Below are 18861 nucleotides of genomic sequence, written 5' to 3'. Positions count from 1 at the left end.
CCCCAAAATCGGCTCACCTGTGTTTAATACATGTACATAATATTCTAGAATAAGCATTTCTTGCCGTATAATAAAAAATATTTTTACTCAAATATATTACAAAATTAATAATTGTGTAAGAAATAAATTAATTTTTTGTAGTGCACAAAAGAATCATATTTCAATTAAATTTTGAAAACTTATATGATATGTAAATTAATTTTAAAAAACTATATGTATATATATATATATATATAACTTAAACAGTAGGTCACATAAAAAATTATTGCTATTTAATAAAATTTTGATAGCGCTTTTATTATTTAAGTATGATTAAATCAAAAAAATGAAATATGAGATACTTATATTATAAAAAATTAAAGTTAAAATTAATTACAAGAAAATATTTTAAATATATTCCTTATGTGTATGTCTTAATTTATATGTATGTATATATACTTAATTCTAATTTACTTTTTTAATAATTAATAAATGAAAGTTACTTTTTTACTTTTTTAATTGAATCCTTTGGCCCAGAAATAATTTTAGAATAGAAATAGCTGAATATAGAAAAAATTTTACGGCATGCTCGAATTCATCATCAATCATCATTCATTTAATTATTTTGGTTTTGTTCTCTTCTCGTGAAGAATGGATTTTATATCATTTTACCAGTCAAGATACACACCAGTTCATATAATTTGTACACACATATATACATATTATGTTTGTTAGAATCTTAAAAATTATAATTACATGTTATTATATTTAATATCACTGTTTAGCTATTATAAAAATTTGGTAACTGAAAATATGACTTTATAATAATTTATAGATACAAATTAAATCTTCTTGATGTTTAGTTTTTGTAAGCCAATTCAAAATTTTTGGTGAGCAAGATCATTGTAATAAAAGCATGTATTCCGAAATAGATGCACAAACTTACATACATAGTTGTTTAGTAATCCTAGAAATCTTTCTTTTAATTTTTGAATTTTGTCCATGGGGGTTCATTTCATATTTCAATCGCAACTACAAACTTTTCTCAATCTTCTAAAGCCAAACAAACGGTTACAATTAATTAAACAAATTTTTAATGCTGATTGTTTTGATAACAATCTTTACTCAATTTTTTCTCTATTTCTTATTTGTGGATCAATTTTGCTTTTTGGTTACAAATAAACAGAAAAAAATAAACCAATCCTCGTTATTCGTTAATTTCGGAAAATATTTTTTTATAATATTTTCCATATTATATATGCCACATATTTTATAATTCCAATTTTATTTGAATAATCTTATTGTAGGTTCCGAAATAAAGCTGCAAAGATGTTATGAATTAAATTGGCACAATCAAATTATTATTTTTTTTTTTGTCTTTTAAAAATCCTATGTAAAATAGTACAAGTAAAATGTTCCGATTCTATGTTATCACCAAATCCGTGACTACGATTCATACATTATATTGATGGCATTATCACTGTGTATTCAATCTTTAATAGGGCATTTCGTATAACTTGTACGTAACTACGTATTTCATTTTTTCATCATTATCATAAATTTATTATCATAAAATTATCTATTCGTCTATATTCATTAATATTAAATTTATTGTCATCATATGTCATCATGTATCCACATATGTATATCTATCAGCTTTTTTAGGGATACATCGTATTTATATATGCAGGTACAAATAATAAATTTTAGTTAACAATTTTTTAAATAGCACTTCTTGTGGGTACTTTGAAAAGGACTTCCTCGTTTGTGTGTGCAAATCCAAAATTTGTTGTAATTGTTTTTTAAAACAAATGCTTAAAATATTATAAAATTCAATTACATACCCATAAAGGGTTTATATGAACACACATAATTATGTTATATGTATATGTACGTACATATAAGAATTCTAATTACTTAATACTTTATTTCAATAAAAAACAAAATCCATGAACTGAAAATAATTGTTTAAACTGCAATCAAAATCCTATTTGCATAAAAATTATCCTTTTTTCTATTCTATTTTACAAGTGGATATACATACATATGTGTGTATGTATCCATTTTACTTCTACAAAACCCAAATTGTAGAATTCCTTTTATTCATCTGTTCATTTTTTTTCAAATTCTTTCTTATATTTTTGAACACACAAAAAGGACAAAAAGCTTCACATAATCTTTTATTGTTAATTAATATCAATTTACATTTTGATTCACACAGTCCAATATTGTACACATACACATATACATAGATATATATTTACATTTACATGATTATGTTGTATATTTTATTATAAAACATCATTGACATTTTTTTTTTACTCTCAATTTCACAACAAAATTTTGCGGTTTAACCTTCACATAAAAATATAAAAACTTCGCAAACATTGCATATTTGAAACAAAAATATAACTAAAGTCGGTCAAAAGCGCGTGTAACATTATAAGTATATTGAATGTAAATAATGCACATATTACTAAATTAAAAATGTGTTATTTTAGAAAATATTTCACGATCGAAAACTTACCGTTAGGTCTTAACATTTTTATACCCTGATGTAACTGAAAACAGTCTTCTGTAAAATGTTCAGAACATATTCTGGAAACCTTCGGCCTTATCGGTATATTCTCAAGAAATTCTGTTAGAGGTTTTTGATTTAATCCATTTTCTGATATTATATAAAATAATATATTTGAATGAGTATCATCATCGATATTTTGGCAACCAGGTGCTATACAACAATAGATACTTTTATTATAAATAAAATTGTTCTTTTTAATTCGGACCATTTTTGTTTTTTCTTTTTTGGTCAAACTACAATTTTATTTCGATTATTTTTTTTATAATAATTTAAACTAATTTTTTATTCACGTAAAAGTAAAATATATTTTCATATGTTTTTTATTGCAGTTTATATATAAATGTAATTAAAAATATTAAAAATACAAAAGAAAATAAATCGCAATTAAAATTAATCAAGAAAAATCATTCACATATCATAAAAAAATAAACACTGTATTTGTATTATTCTCCGATATGATTTATTCCACAACTTTACTGAGCAATCTCCTATTTAAAACTAAAATTTTTTTTACAGCTAACTTCCCTCTATACCTTCGCTTGAAATAAATTTTTTTTTCTCTTCTTATTATTATTTTTATTTTTCATATAGCTTTGCATTTTCTTTGTACAATCAATCCTCTTGTCTGCCAGATAAAAATTCGTATTTTGTTTTTGTAGCATGTATAAAAATCATATAAAAAATTATTGTGTACAAAATTCTATACATTAACTTTATACATACATACATAATATATAAAGAATGGCATCATTCGCATTTATATGTATGTAATTGCTATAGCATATAGAATAGGATACTTGAATGTACTCACAAAATATGTATGTACATATATCATTAGCAGAATTTAAATGAAACAGAATTTATTAAATGATTTTGTACACAATAAGTACATATATATGTTTGTATGTTTGTTATTTATGTACATATTATAAGCCTATTTATTAAATAAAAATATGAAAGAGGGGATGTGTTTGTTTATAAAAAGAAGTATGTTGCAGGTATGTACATACATATGTACATATATGTATACACATGTGTACAAATAGAAAGTTCCTTTCTTTTTGCCTGTTTCTAAATATTTTCAAATGCTGATTAGTTTTTTTCTTTGTTGATTTTTTTTGATTTTTATATTATCAGCTTAAAAATTTTTGAAATTTTATAAAGCCAGTCATAAAATACACATTTTTCCCATCTGTATTCTCAGAAAGGTTGGCAATAAAATTTATGGCTGTATGGACATAGGGTTTGGGTTGAAATATAATACATTTTATCAATTTATATATGTACATACATACATATATACATATGTACACATGTTTAACTCGTAAATTTCAAGTTCAAGCAAAATGATTTTTATTCCACATGTAGACATTATTTTAATAATTACATAGCCTTAAGTAGGTTTATTATATAATTATCAAATTACATTCATAATAATTATTCATCTTATGTACATAATTTAACTGCTCTATAGAGGATGTAACTCTAGAATGGTGAATAAATTTTAATAAGAATTTTTAAAGCACAAATAAGTGTGTTGTAACTCAACACATCCGAGAGACCTGTAGCATTTTCAATGCCCTTAGCATAATGGATTTTAGTTTTGCATTGAGTTTTTAAAAGATTATGAATTTTTTGGGCATAGTATTGAAAAATCTAATGTTTTCATTTTTATAGACAGCTTTCATTGTGTGATGGTTTCACTTATTTAGATAGATTACAACCCCTGTATGTACGTACGAAAGTTCAAGTTGTTTCGTATAGTGATGCATTGACATTTACCAGCGTGTAGATTTTTGTTAGTAAGAAAAAAAATGTGCAACAATAGACCTCCATCGCAACCCGTTTGGTATTGAATTGAATATTTTTGTATAATTTATGACATTCATATGTACATACTGTATATATATGAGTATATATAAGTACTCATATATATGTATATATAAAATATGTATACATACTCTGGTTTTTATTCATGCATGGTCGTGCATAATCACTGTTACAACTCTTACAATTGGAGTATATATTAGTCGTATATGTATGTGCATACACACATATATATTCGTTTATGAGAGTACTCTTTTATAAATAATATTCCCATTATGTGTACGCATACACATTACAAACACCACAAACATACTTTTGTGATTAAGGGTTAAATCAACACTTATAGCAAAAAAAAAATACTTTTTTATTGTTATTGCTGAAAAATTATAAAATATACTTATCTACATTTGTGGCAGTTTAGCACTATTAAAAGAACATTGGGAAATTCAATAAAAATAGGGAATAGCAGAAAAATTATAGGAACTTCAATTTGAAAGAATTAGTTTCAGTAAATGTAAAATTTTAACTGAATTTATGAATTAATTTATAATTGTACATATGTATGTATGTAAATAATATGTAAGAATATGTTTCCACCTATTAATATATACTTATGTAAACATATTAAATAAATACATAAATCTATTTTTAAAGAATTTGTTAAATTATATTAGAGAATACAGTGCAGAAAAAATTAGCGAAAATTATGGGAAAAAAAGAAACAACAAAAACTAGGTATGGGTAGTATATGTATATATTATGTACGTGTACATAAGTGAGTAGCTTGAAAGACAAAATGGCCTAACCCACATTTAGGTTTTATTCCAAAGTAGCATTTTAAAATATACCAAATTTTAAAATACTTCTAAACTCTATATTTATAGAATTATAGTCTCAGTCAATTGGCTTGTTGTCTTTACGATTTGTTGAACTTTTTATAAATTTTTGTGTGTTGAGGAATTTTGGTTTTTTGTTTCGCAACTTTTCATGTGTTACAATTGTACTTATTGTACTCGTATGTATATACATATTGTGCGTATGTACATATATTTCAAAAATGGACACTTGTACATACGTATGGAAGTGTATGTCATTACTGATGTTTACTGTACTGATTTGAGTCGCAGTCTGATCATTTCATCCTTCTCTTATCTACTCATTCTCGATAGTTTCTTACATTTTTGTCTGTCATTGTAAAACAAAATCTTAAGTAAGGTTCATTTTCCAGTGCATTGAGGTAAAAAATTTATCCAAAACAAAAGTTTATCAGAACTATATTTGCCTACCTTAACAAATGGTAACAAACAAGTAAGAAAAAGGTTCAATTTAAAATACGGTCTTTCAATAGACAAAACTCTATAATAAAAGTGTCCAATTATGAATATAGGTATGTGCGTATGTATTAAGCCATTCTTTTATGATATCGCAAATATAAACAAAGGTATGTATTTAAAAATAAATACGCTGATCTTTTTCCTTTTTTATCACTGAAACCAGAAAATAGAACGATGTTTTGTTTGCTTTGTTTAATTGTTTTTTTCTTCTTTTTATTCATTTTAAAGGTACAGCAATACTTAAAGCCTGAGTAAATTATAATGTTTATCAATTTTAAATTCAAGAGTACATTTTGCAGTATATTATATATACTCAAGAGTATATATCCATGCTATAAACTTGGAAATTCTATGAGCTTATTACCTGTTTGATATTTTTACCTGAGATATTTTGGATATTTAACCTTAATACCTGGGATAATTTAAAGTTTTTGAACGCAATAATAATTAAAGTATTGGGGTTTTGGTTTATTTCTAATTATTTGTACATATCTTTGCGTCTCAAACATTGTACATACATGGATTACATAGTTAAACTATTGATTAATTCAGAAGAGGAGTATTACAATATTACTTAAATTGAAGAATACTATATTTCAACTGATCACAATTGTAAATGAAAGATTAAATAGCATATTTCAAACGATTTATGCATACATTTCCAACACATTGCAAGAGGAAATCAGTGATATAATGATATCGCTAAAAAAAGAACTAAATATGGTAGCTCCTTTTATAAGCAATTTAATATTTCATGATTAAAAAATTATTTTAGGAACACACTTTAAGTCAAATTTTGTTTTCAAGTCTAAAATAATAGCTAAATTAGAAAATAACTACTTAGCTATGCACAGAAGCTTCAAAGTGAAAACAAACTGACTATACAGATGTGGTTCAATCACACCACTCTTTTATCGACAGACAAAAGAGACCTTTTTAGACAGTTTCCATTCCAGCATCTGCTTTTGAATGGTATTGTCAAACTAAGGTGCTTCAAACTGGAGAACGCGACAGCTTAGAAAAATAATATAGCGACCAAACAGAACAGTCAATTATAACTTATGAACTAATAGCGATACGATCTTACACGATCACCTCCTAAGTTCTTTGCTATTTTTCCGGTAGATTTAATTATTTAGGCGGGCACAACTGGAATACATTGAACTGAATTAATTATGATGACATGTCAGAATGAAGGAACGCATCCTTGCACGAGTTAAAGTAGCAAAATTAAATCTAAATAAAGTTGGGTCAAACCAATGGTTTGTATTATAGCACTTTTCCCTTCAACAAGTGAAAATTCTGCTTTTAAATACAGTCTATGTATACCTATCACACTATTAAAATTATTTTCATTCATACACAAAACTATTTCTAAGATTGCATATATTTAGGATGACGCATACATGCAGTCTTTGAAATAAAGCAAAAATTAATACAAAGTGGGATTAACATAATGCTCGATTTTAAGGGTTAATTGTGTAAGTTAAGAAAAATAATTATATTTTTTAATGTCATGGAATTTACCGTTAGTTTTTTGTGTTTATAGAAATTTGAAAAAGCTTGCGGTTTCGGAAATATAAGGTGTCAAATATTCAAATTTTACAAATTTCAAGAGGCGATAACTTGAGAGTGGGTAGAGATGGAAAAAAATTTTCTTTTAACGAAATTAACTATTTATTAGTGTCTAAAAGCCCCTAAAATTTCAAGCTTCTACAAGCTGGGGTCTAGAAGAAAAACGGCATCAAAAATTTGGGAAAAAAAGACTTTAGATAACGGTAAATTTGAACGGCTATTTTGTTTTTCTAAAGTTTAGCCATAGTATACCGCGCTAGGGGAAGCAAGCCGCTGCCTTTCTGCGTTTGCAAAATTTAAAAAATGCTTATGTTTTCATTGCAACAAATAGTTAAAAAAGGCCATTTTTAGGGTTTTAGGGGGGTATAACTTTTAGAGGGAGGGAGATAGGTGAAAATTTTGTTCTACGGAAATAAGTTTCTAGTAAAGATCTATGTACGTACAAAATTTCAGATTTCTATCTTCAAGGGTGTAGAAGTTTTGTAAACAGACACACGGACAGACGGACGGACGGACGGTCGGAGACGGACGGACGGACATAGTGAAACTAATAAGCACTTTTTTTCAAAAAATTTTTGGAAAAGTGCTAAAAAGATGAGCTTTGTCGCAACGCAATACGTAAAGGAGCTTCTAAACGACGAGAATATTTACCGAATTTTGGCGGTATGAGAATTTTCTTCCGGTCTCGGGACACCTTTGCTGCTCTCTACGACTGCCTACTATGGAAACCACTTTACAGTTATCTACAGCAACATATGATAATTTACATGTTTATATGCAATATTCTATTATGGCGATAATTTCGAACGTTGAATTTTACTCAAAAGGTGTAGAATCTTTTTTGCTATAGAATCGGCATGTTCGTTTCAAGACATTTAAAATATAATAATATAGCTTCTACTTGTTCATAACTTGTCTAAATTAGTCTAACTTAATAATATTTAAGCATGAGCTTGACTCAATTCTATGAATTCGAATTGAAGCCACGCTATCCCCTGTAGATATGCTAATTTCTCCGGACATATTATCGCAAAAAATAAAATCGGACAGAAGCTCGAAGTCGGATTGTATAAAGTCGGATCCCTGCCAAATTCAAATTATAAAGATCTTGTATAATTGATAGAAATTTCTCCAGATAAGTAATTCTTTGTACGTTCATTTGACATAGGTCAACAAACATTATTGCTATGTATATATAATTCTTCTTGCCAAATAAAGCGTTTAAATAAAGTAGTGCACCGACTTTGTTATTATCTTCTTCAATACGTAGGCAACCAATCCGGTATTTGTCGAACCCGCTGCAGTTCGTGACAAACTATTATAATTAGTGCCTATAATATGAACTATCTTTCAAATTGTTTTATAATTATGCAAGTATAAATTTATTTTTTTTTTTTCACAGTAAACATTTTATATGTTTTAGACGGATTCTGACTAGATTGCGACATTCAGAATTCCACGATTTTTTTGGGGTCAGTGGAATGCTAAAAAAGAGAACGTTAATTCAACAGTATCGAACTATTTGAATTAAATTACTGTGTGGAATGCAATTCATCTGCCTAAAACGTTACTTTATATCTAAAACTGAAATTCTGTAAAGCTAGTTCTTATACTACATTTGTAGTATCTGTTTTAAACCATGCCTGTTCGACTTCTATGACTAACAAGGTACTGAATATTAGTACAAGATCGTTATTTTCATTTTTATATCCATATGTTTTTGTTAATGTCTTTATATCTAACAAGTCCAAATGCTCAGAGAGAAACTTGAAAGCACGACCTTATTTTATATGGGTTTTTTAAATCGAAGTGGCTATTTTTTGAGAAGAAATATTAAAATAAATTTACACTTATTATAAAGCAGGTAAAATTCTAAAAATATATTTGAAAAATCAAGAAAATATATTAATATTTTCATTCATAACCACTTTAAAATTCTTGAAATTGCGGAAAAACAACAAACACAACCTTCGCCTTCAACGTTTTGTATGTTACTGAAAGCATTTCATTATTTTTGACTGAACAGCTTTTTTTTCTCATAGGGTAAGTTAACTCAAGATACGGGAAGTAACTTTGGTGTCAAGTTGAAAATATGAAAATATGAAATAATGAAAGATAATTATTGAATATTGATATAAATACATAGTAAAGAAAAAATTTTAAGAGGGAATTAGAAAATAATATCTAAAATACAATCAAATATTATTTTTTAAATACAAATTTTATATACACTTCTAAATTTTACTTCTATTTGTGAGAAAAAATTTTACCTAAGTTAAAAAATATTTAAAAGGTTTTGGAAAAGACAATAATATATTTTATGACCGGATTCGTATATTTTTTTTATTTTTGAAATAAATAGTATCTTACTAGTAGCAAATGACTCAAAAACTCCGATTGTAAAATGACAGGTAGTAGGTACTGATGTAAATTTTTGTCCGTTTGCGTTTACTATTAAGACTCATACACAGGCAGGGCCATTTTATAAATAGATTGCTCTTGTTTACCTGCTAATAAAATGTGAAAGAAGAACACAACAAAATTTTTGAAGCACCCAATATAACATGTTTGAAATAGTTTTAAAATAATTATTTAAAGAAAATTGATTGGAAGTAGGTATTTTGTAAGTAACGTATAAATAACCGAAATGAGATAATTCAAATTGTTGAAATGTGTCAACCTATATTGCTTTTATTAACATTTTTGTTAGCCGACACTACTCAACTTACCTTATTGGGAAATACAAAATGTGCAAGAAAAATCATACATCCTCCCTCATTAACATTTGAAACCATACTGAAATATGAATTTGAAATTTTTTTTCATTTTTTCTTTCCTCCTACCTTTCTTTCTTTTTCGTACAATAGAATTTAAATGGGAAGCTTTTTAAAAAATGTGTATAATATTCTGAGATTTTTTAAAATATTAAACTCTTTTTTACGTAAAAAAAAGAAAAAAATAGTAAGAAATATGACACGATCAGTAGCATTTAAAGAAAAAAATAGGAACGAAGCTAAAAATTCGTAATATTTCGTAAAAAAAATTGAGTATTGGGACTTGTTAGATATAAAGACATTAGTTTTTGTTATGTATTGTATGTGTATATGAAGGCATATCTTTATAGAGAAGAGAAAAGAAGGAAGTGTATAGAGAAGGTATATCTTTATAATTTTATAATGAGTAAAAATTTTTTCGAGAAATTTTCACTGCTGGTAAAAATCTGTAAGAAGGTTATCTGAAACAATGCAACGTATCTTTGTTTAAAAACTTTAAAATTTTGTTTGAAGACTTTCTCTCAATATTTTAAATACGTTTCAATAATATTTTCATATATATATTAATTTTAATTATAAATTTTTTATTATTATCTTTACACTTTCATGACTCGTACTTAGAGTGATTAAATACTAAGTTAAATTAATATTTTTTACAATAGTTCATATAATGTACAAAACAAGAGAAATAGAATGAAATAGCAACTTAGAAAAATTTACATAATCCTGCGAAGTATGGTATGGTTTCAATTTAAATAGATATTTATACTTATGTACTTTGGTTTCTAACTGCTTTTCGTTGTTAATTATTCAAAGTTGTATAACTATTCTTAGAATCACATTTAGAAATACGGGATTTCAATACGGGATACATACATGGCATTGAATTAAATATTAAATTTCAATCTGCTTTTTTACAATTTACTGGCATGATTTCTGTCGAAAAATATTTCTAGTTTTAATTCAGCGACAACGAGAATCTTAAAGACTCAAAGGACCTTTTTGTTAATTGAATTTTTAAAATTTGATAAAATAAATTAATGAGGAATAATATATATAATTATATCAAATGCGATATAAAAACTCATAATTCAGTACAATATAATTTATATCTAAATTAAATATCTGTATATCCTTTTAATAATACCTCCAACTCAAAAGTTTATGCATATTGTACATTATTGAGTCCTTTGGCAATATAGAACAAGAAAATATCGAATTAATCTATACTCACTTAGTCACGTGCGTAATTATTTTGTATTATGCGGATAAGTTCACGTTTTTTTTATGTTGTCCACGTTATTTCCACATGTGAAAGAATAGGAATACGTAATAAAGGACACGTGTGTTAAAAATTCAAATAGTACGTGTCTCATTAAATATTACAAAGTCTTTTTTTAGCAATAAAATACATTTAATGTATTCATTAGAATAATAAGTGAAACTACTTTGTAATTTCATACATATAACGTATATGTCTATAAGTACCTATGTATAAACTTATGAGAAATCGACCTGTATAAATAATTTACATCTTATATTTATCGATTTGTGTTAAGCTCAAACATTTAATACTTATTGTATCTTTTAGTTATAACTAAATTATGAATTACTTATGGTGATTTAGATAGGGGTACAATATTATGTACCAACCGTTACGAACATCAAGCCCTTTAATAGCCCTTTCAAAAACTCTCTCTTTGAATCTTCCATACCTTGGGCAAGTAGAAATCTTGGAAAAGTTTGTTTAAATCTCCATATCTTAGAAACCGTTGAAATTTGACAATTAGCTCCAGACAAAAATTTTACTCATTTTTGATCTCCTAAACGACGATTGTATACAACACGTTATTGCGCTCTCTTATTGAACTCCTTATATTTCCGGAACTGGAAGCTTTTCCAAACTTCAATAAAAGAAAAACTCACGGAGATAACGCCATGTTACCAAAAAATGCAATATTGTTTTTCTTAACTTATTTAAACTTATTTACTTAACTGTCAAATTAGACAATATTGTGAACGCTTTTATTAATTTTTTGCTTTGGCCAATCCTAAATGTATGCAAAAATTTAATATTTTTTCGTAATATTAGAAAAAAATTTAAATAATGTAGAAGTTGTTTTTATTAAGAAATATTTTTACTTGTTCATGGAAAAGGTGCTATTTTACAAACAATTGCCGGTTGAACCCAAATTTATTATTATTATGCAAGATTATATATTAATTATTCAACTTTTAATAATTGCACTATATTAACCGATAATATTGCATTTAAATACCACAAGAGATTCAGATACTTTTAATATTAATGTCTTTATGTGTATTGTTTATTTGTGTAAATAAATATGTAAATTTTGACATTAGAACTTTTTCTATATTGATTACATGTACATATGTATGTTAAATGTACCAGTTGCGTTTATATACCGATAGCAGAAACCAAAAGCGTGTATGCACATTTAAACATACATATGCATTTAAAAATTTCACAATTCACTCCCAAGAAAAGTTTTACATGGTTAATAGTAGCATATAGAAGTATATACATACGTATACATATACCTATTTTTATTTGCATGGACATTTACGTGTTTACCTACATACATACATACATAGCTATGTACAAATATTTACGTAAAAATTCAATTAAAGAAATAAGGTTTTTTTTAAATACCATACAATAGGTCTGTCTGGGACAAGAAAGTTTTGTAAAACTTTTAAAAAAAGTTTTTGCATGCAAACTGTCTGGGATAATACTTTTTGAACAAAAAGGAGAGAAAATGATGACATTCTCATTTTCTCGATGTTTAAAGTTTTTTCAAATTTTCTAAAATAAAATTTAGTGTTTTAAAAATTTTTCAAATCTTACAGCTGCCGAAACATATGTTTTCCTTAGTTATGTCTGAAGGTTTTAATTTTGAAAAAAGAAATTTCATCAACAATAATTATACTCGTACTAACGTATGTTCGAAGGGCATACTAAATTTGCCTTACCGTTTGTAACGCTAAGAAATAATGGTCTTAGATATAGACTCAAGTGTATGTTTTTGATCAGCGTCGAATTCTGAGTTGATTTAGCTTTGTCTGTCCGTCCATCCGTCCGTCCGTTCCAACGATAACTCAAAAACTAATTGAGCTAAGTTCACCAAATTTTCACAAATGATTTATTGTACTAAATGCCGGAACCCTATTTAAATTGGACATGATTCGGGTACTTGCCATACAACTTCAAAAGTTATTTGACTATATCTCAAAAACTATAAAAGCTATATTGAAATTGGACCGATGTGTTTGATAAAATTCCTTAAAACTGCTTGGCTCTTTCTGGTAGCTGCCATACAACTTCAATAGTAGTTTGACACACACAGTATTGTTAAAAAAACAGTACTGAAATTTTGTATAAATTAATACGGTAATACGCCAACTTAAGGTCATAGTCTGTCCCATAGTCAGTTATGGCATATTTACTCGCATATTCGATAACAAATTCGTACGGGTATCACGGAGTTGACAAGGTCAACTCTATTTTTTCTCGTTTTTTTTTTTCAAAACGTTTTAATTAAAAATAAATTAAAATAACCAAAAAGGTTATTTTAATATATTTTTAACAAATGGTTTTTTCTAATGAAATTTCATACTTTTATAATCCAAAATCAAAATTTTCGGTTTTTGGTATAACCAAAAAATATTTGTTTATGTTTGATAAATATTTTAAAATTTAACGTTTATAACATTTAGGTATAAAGTTTTTAAAAGTTTTTTTTAAGTTTTCTGTCTGGTTTATTTATTTTTTAAGTGAGTATTTTTTATTCTTTTTAAGAGAAATTTCGCTTTTTTTTCTTTTTAAAGTTTTCGCAAGTTTTATCCCAAACAGTAATATTGTGAGAATGCAATGTTTCGTATCTTCGTACATAATAACATATGCATATATGGACAATCGAACACAAGTTTACAACAATCGATTGCGAAAAGTCGATATTATGATGGAAACAATCGCAAAAATTAAATACGTTTTTACTTGCAAATTTCAACAAAATTTCAAATGTGCAAATTTATTAACATTATAGTAAAAAATTGAACCCTAATTTCTAAAATAGTAAGTTTTGGAGATGGTCAATTTTCCTTTTAATCCAACCATATATACATACAACATATTTTGTATATATATGTAGGTAGATTAATGTTTATATTCATACATATTATATGTTTTTAGATATGTACATATGTATATATATATCAATTATTGAATATTATGTATGAGACAATATATTTTTTTTAATTTGTGGAATTTTGCCGATGGACCGCTATCAGATTCAAATTCAATGTATGTACTTATATCACTTACATTTACATGAAGAAATAACTGTACCTAGTCGGAATTCAAACAACTTTAAATATGTATGTATGCATGTATTCACCAAGTGCTTATGCATACATTATTATGTACTAGTTTGGTATAAATGATTGACAAAATACCTGCTTTTATTACCGCTTAATAAGCTGAGTAATGTTAAACGCACATTAACAATTAAATTATTAAAAAATATTAACAGAGATTAAACTATTAATAGAAATAAAATATATGTATATTGCATATTTATACTGTCCAAAATAAAATATGTACACCGAAAAATACCATTGATGAACCACGACTTTGGAATGTGATCGTGAAGTTTTGAAAACTTTATTGTTATTCTAATCATACAGATAGACGTAGGTAGATAGAATAATTCAAATATTTCAATTGAAATAATGTTTTATAAATTTTTTTAGAATTAAATTCAACACCTAAACCACCAATTTTAGTTCAATTAAGGCAATTATAACAACAATGGTTGATGTAAAAAATTCAAAAGACTTTCAAGTCAAACTCGGAAAAGTTGGATCAAAACTTGTAGTAATAGATTTCTATGCAAAATGGTGTCCACCTTGCAAACAAATTTCACCCTTATTGGATCGTCTCGAACTTGATTATAAATCTAAAGCCGTTGTATTAAAGGTTGATGTAGACAAATGTGTTGAAATTGCTAACAAATACAAAATTTCAGCTATGCCAACTTTTTTATTTATGAAAAATGAAAAAATTATTGGTAAGTTTAGCGGGGCTGATCCTGAAAACCTCAAAAATTGTTTTTATAAATTTACAAAAGTATAAGAACGAAAAAAATTGAAGAGTAACACTATATCTACATGTGTTTATCCAAGTTATACATACCAAGTCCATACATAAATTATTGCATACCTAGGTAGATGTGAAATTTTGTGTAAATTTGTTTAAATGTTCATAAAAATAAAATTATTTCAAGTTAAAATTTAAATGAATATTTTTTTTGTTAAATCAAGTCGTATGCAAATCTCATAATTTTGTATGCATCAATATAATGCATCTTGTCTCAACTACATACATACATATCTAGTTTAATAGTGCTTTGCATTTACAAAAGCATACAGCGCTGGTTCTAACTTTCAACACAAAGCTATTATACATTTTCAGACGTACTGTGCTTGAAGCTTGTAATTATGGAGTTTAAACTATAGTTATTATATATTTCAACCAAAATTTCTTTTGGAACCTCTTAAAATTAAATATCTAAATGCACTGACATGAATTTCTAACTGCAAACCTCATCTGACTCTCTAAAACGTTTTCTTTAAAAACAAACAGAGAAATTTGTAGGTTCTATAGCTATGGATAAGGATGGCGACCTCCCAGCTTCTACATTTGTCATTTGAAATGTGTATCATATTGAATATCGACAATATAATAGTGCCAGAAATATATTTATATTTATGTACACACATACATATATCGTATTTGTATTCGTGCTAACTAGAACACTTTTTCATGATATATTTTAGGTAGGTACATTGATGAAAAACTTTCAAAACCTTCTACAAAACTTTCTGAAAATGATTGGTATCTGAATCCCATTTTAACTGATCAACTAAAATCAAGAAAAATATCAAAATAAATAATGCAAATAAGAAACATATTCTTTTTAATAAATCGCGTAATATTTCATTCAAATATTTTTTAACAACTTCAAAATAATTATTTCAAAAATTGACCATTATTTGGCAATATAATTTTAATTCTTGTTTTACATACATTTATGCACTATGTATAACGTATTCAACAACTTAGATAGAGCTTCATTATATGTGAATACTTCATTATATGTGTAAAATCATTTTTTAAAAATATTTCTTAATCTATTTTTTAACTCAGTTGTAATACAAAACATATTTTTGAACTTATTAAATATAAGTATAGTTCATTAAACTTTTATAATAATATATAAATTAATTTCTACATAATATAACAAAATACAAAAATTATTCAACGCCAATAACATACATGTATAAATTCTGATCGTGCATCATTTGCGCAATGTTCCGAAAAGAATGTAAAAATAAAATTTATAAAACTTCAAGTCGACACTCAAGTCGACAATTATCTCATATCTTGAAATAAAATTAAACATAAAAATTTCACTTTGAACACAATTAAAATATTTGTTAACATAATTAGAATTCAATATTTTATGAATTAAAACAAAAAAATATTACAAAAATTGGCACATTTTAAAAGCATGATCTACATGATCTTCATTCAAATACTTATCTAATTGTATATCGTAACTTATAAATTAATTGTTGTTTGCAAACATTATCATTGAACATGTTTTTAAAAACTACATAATATATATATATATATATATATATGTATTAAGATTTAACTTTATATCTTGACATAATTGCTTTGTTAAGTTTTGCATAAAAGCAAACAAGTTAAAATTTTAAAATAAATTTAACGAAATTTTTCATATCTTTTAGGTATGTCGCTATATTTTAGATTTTCTAACATTATTGCATCTTCCATTGTTATAACTGGCTTCTTTGGGCAATATTTAACAGTATGTGCTAAATCTCCAGAGCAATTGCATATTGGACAAATATATGTTCTTAGCTTGGGACACAAAACCCGTCCAAATACATCACGAACTGAATGACTTTTAACAACTTCAAGTGGTTCGTTGTTATTGCTGCAAAAAACACAACGATTTTCCATGAATGATTGATTTAATCTGGTTCTGTCACTGTTACATCTTTCACGTTTTTTTATTTCATGTGGAAACTTTTTGAAATATGTTGGACTACCTGTGGCACAATGTTTTGCTGTTTTCTTATTTTTTTCTAAATGCAATGTTTCAGGAATAGTTTCAACTGGTTTCAAGTGTGTTTCTGTTGTAAAATCAATTGGTTCGGAACCATTCGCCATAAATTCTTTTCTCATTTCGTCATACGCCACAGATGCATTATCTCTTCTGACATTAAGATAAGATAAACCAAAATTTCTCAACGATCTAACAATTAAGTCGTCGTTTGGATTATAAACATTGTTATTTGGCTTCGTCATTTCCCCTGTCAATTGAGATGTTGTATTTTTAAAAATTAATGGTTTCATATATTACCTAGCAGAATGGTTTCTATTGCTCTGTACTTTAAACAAAATCTAAATTAGAACGTAATTGTTTTTGTCACACAAATTGAGCCCAATATACTTATGTACATATCTAAATTCTAAATACGTAAAATAATTTAATATGTACTAAAGACTTCCTTTCAAAGTAACGGATCATTTTTGAAGTTTCATTTTCCAAACGTTCCTGTGTAAATAAAAACATTAATGACATTGCATTAATCAGAAATTTGTTTTTTGTTGCAATTCATATCTTTCTATGTCTAATTTTAAAATTATTGGCTGTTCAATATTTCTAAATATCCAGTGTACTTGTCGAAAAACTTCATTATCGCTCAAGAATTAAAAAAAAAAAGTCAATTGACTAAAACCTAGTATAATTTTGAAAAGTATTCAAAGGAAAAATAAATTAATAAACTAAAAATGAATTCACGCCACATTTATAAGTTTACCTAATGCCTTATATGAGGGCCTCAGAAGCAGAGCTTGACGGCTGAAATTATTTTTCGAAATTCTATTGAATTCGGAATTTATTTTCGAAATAAATAAGAAATTAAATTAAAAAAGAAATTGAAAGAAAAGCAAAAAAAATAATTATAATAATCTAGATGGCTTTTAAAACCATTCTAAAAACAAAAAAAATATTTCAATCGTCATACTTCCAAAACATAAAACATTAAGAATTGTTTTTATAATATTTTTCCGATTCAAAATTTTCAGAAAATAATTTCAACTTGGTGGCCTAATATACATACATATATGGATTTAGTTTAGAATCTACAACATAAAATAAAAAAAAATTGTGTGAAACTAGTTTTTAAGTTTTATAATTGTTTTAAAAAAAATTAGAACTTAAAATTAATTAACATTTTATTAACAGATTAATTAGCATTTTATTAACAGATTTTAGATAGTCTTTGAAATCTATTTTTAATGATGCTATTAACAATTACTCTAACATGCCCCCTATTGCTTCCCAAGAACACGTATAAATTTCGCATTTTCAAGCTGTCAGTCTCTCTTAGGGTCCAGCAGCGTCTAATTTCAAAAAATGACAAAATTTCACTTCATAACTACAAAATGAAGAAATAATTTTGAATTTCTATTTGTACTAAAATGAAATACTTGTACTAAATTGAAATTCTAATTATATAATAACGTTTGTATATACTATATTTATACCAAAGTATATCTACTAACAAGTAGTTCGACTCTCCGTTTACATCACACTAATGCAATCACTCAACAATATTTCTATACAAAAAATTCCCTTAGTTAAAAGAGTTAAGCAGTATACCTTGTTATTTT

At 26.2% G+C, this 18861-nt stretch overlaps 3 protein-coding genes across 4 annotated transcripts in view; 1 reads left to right on the top strand and 2 right to left on the bottom strand.

The window, feature by feature from the left end:
- LOC129610119 (anaphase-promoting complex subunit 1-like) overlaps positions 1–3036 on the bottom strand; it is a 32318-nt gene extending 29282 nt beyond the window's left edge. Inside the window, exon 1 of the mRNA XM_055522500.1 lies at positions 2507–3036. Coding sequence (XP_055378475.1) covers positions 2507–2768 — 262 coding nt within the window. The 5' untranslated portion in view covers positions 2769–3036. The remainder of the gene's footprint in view (positions 1–2506) is intronic.
- An 11498-nt stretch (positions 3037–14534) lies between these two features.
- Positions 14535–15381, top strand: LOC129610441 (thioredoxin-1-like). Of its 2 annotated transcripts, none has more exons than XM_055523031.1 (2): positions 14535–14783; positions 14844–15381. In XM_055523031.1, exon 2 carries the CDS (start codon positions 14902–14904, stop codon positions 15223–15225), a length of 324 nt encoding a protein of 107 aa, XP_055379006.1. In that variant the 5' UTR covers positions 14535–14783; positions 14844–14901; the 3' UTR covers positions 15226–15381. The 2 variants fall into 2 exon arrangements, with proteins under 2 accessions (XP_055379006.1, XP_055379007.1); XM_055523032.1 differs by having other exon boundaries at positions 14535–14787.
- A 1445-nt stretch (positions 15382–16826) lies between these two features.
- Positions 16827–17671, bottom strand: LOC129610362 (uncharacterized). Its single transcript, XM_055522928.1, has 2 exons — positions 17546–17671; positions 16827–17495 (listed from the first exon to the last, which is right to left on the bottom strand). Exon 2 carries the CDS (start codon positions 17488–17490, stop codon positions 16882–16884), a length of 609 nt encoding a protein of 202 aa, XP_055378903.1. The 5' UTR covers positions 17491–17495; positions 17546–17671; the 3' UTR covers positions 16827–16881.
- Positions 17672–18861: the final 1190 nt, after the last annotated feature.

This window comes from Condylostylus longicornis, unplaced genomic scaffold (genome assembly GCF_029603195.1).
Source record: "Condylostylus longicornis isolate FDR11 unplaced genomic scaffold, ASM2960319v2 ptg000044l, whole genome shotgun sequence".
In the NCBI taxonomy this organism is placed as follows: Eukaryota; Metazoa; Arthropoda; class Insecta; order Diptera; family Dolichopodidae; genus Condylostylus; species Condylostylus longicornis.
This window is presented reverse-complemented; position numbering and strand designations above follow the sequence as displayed.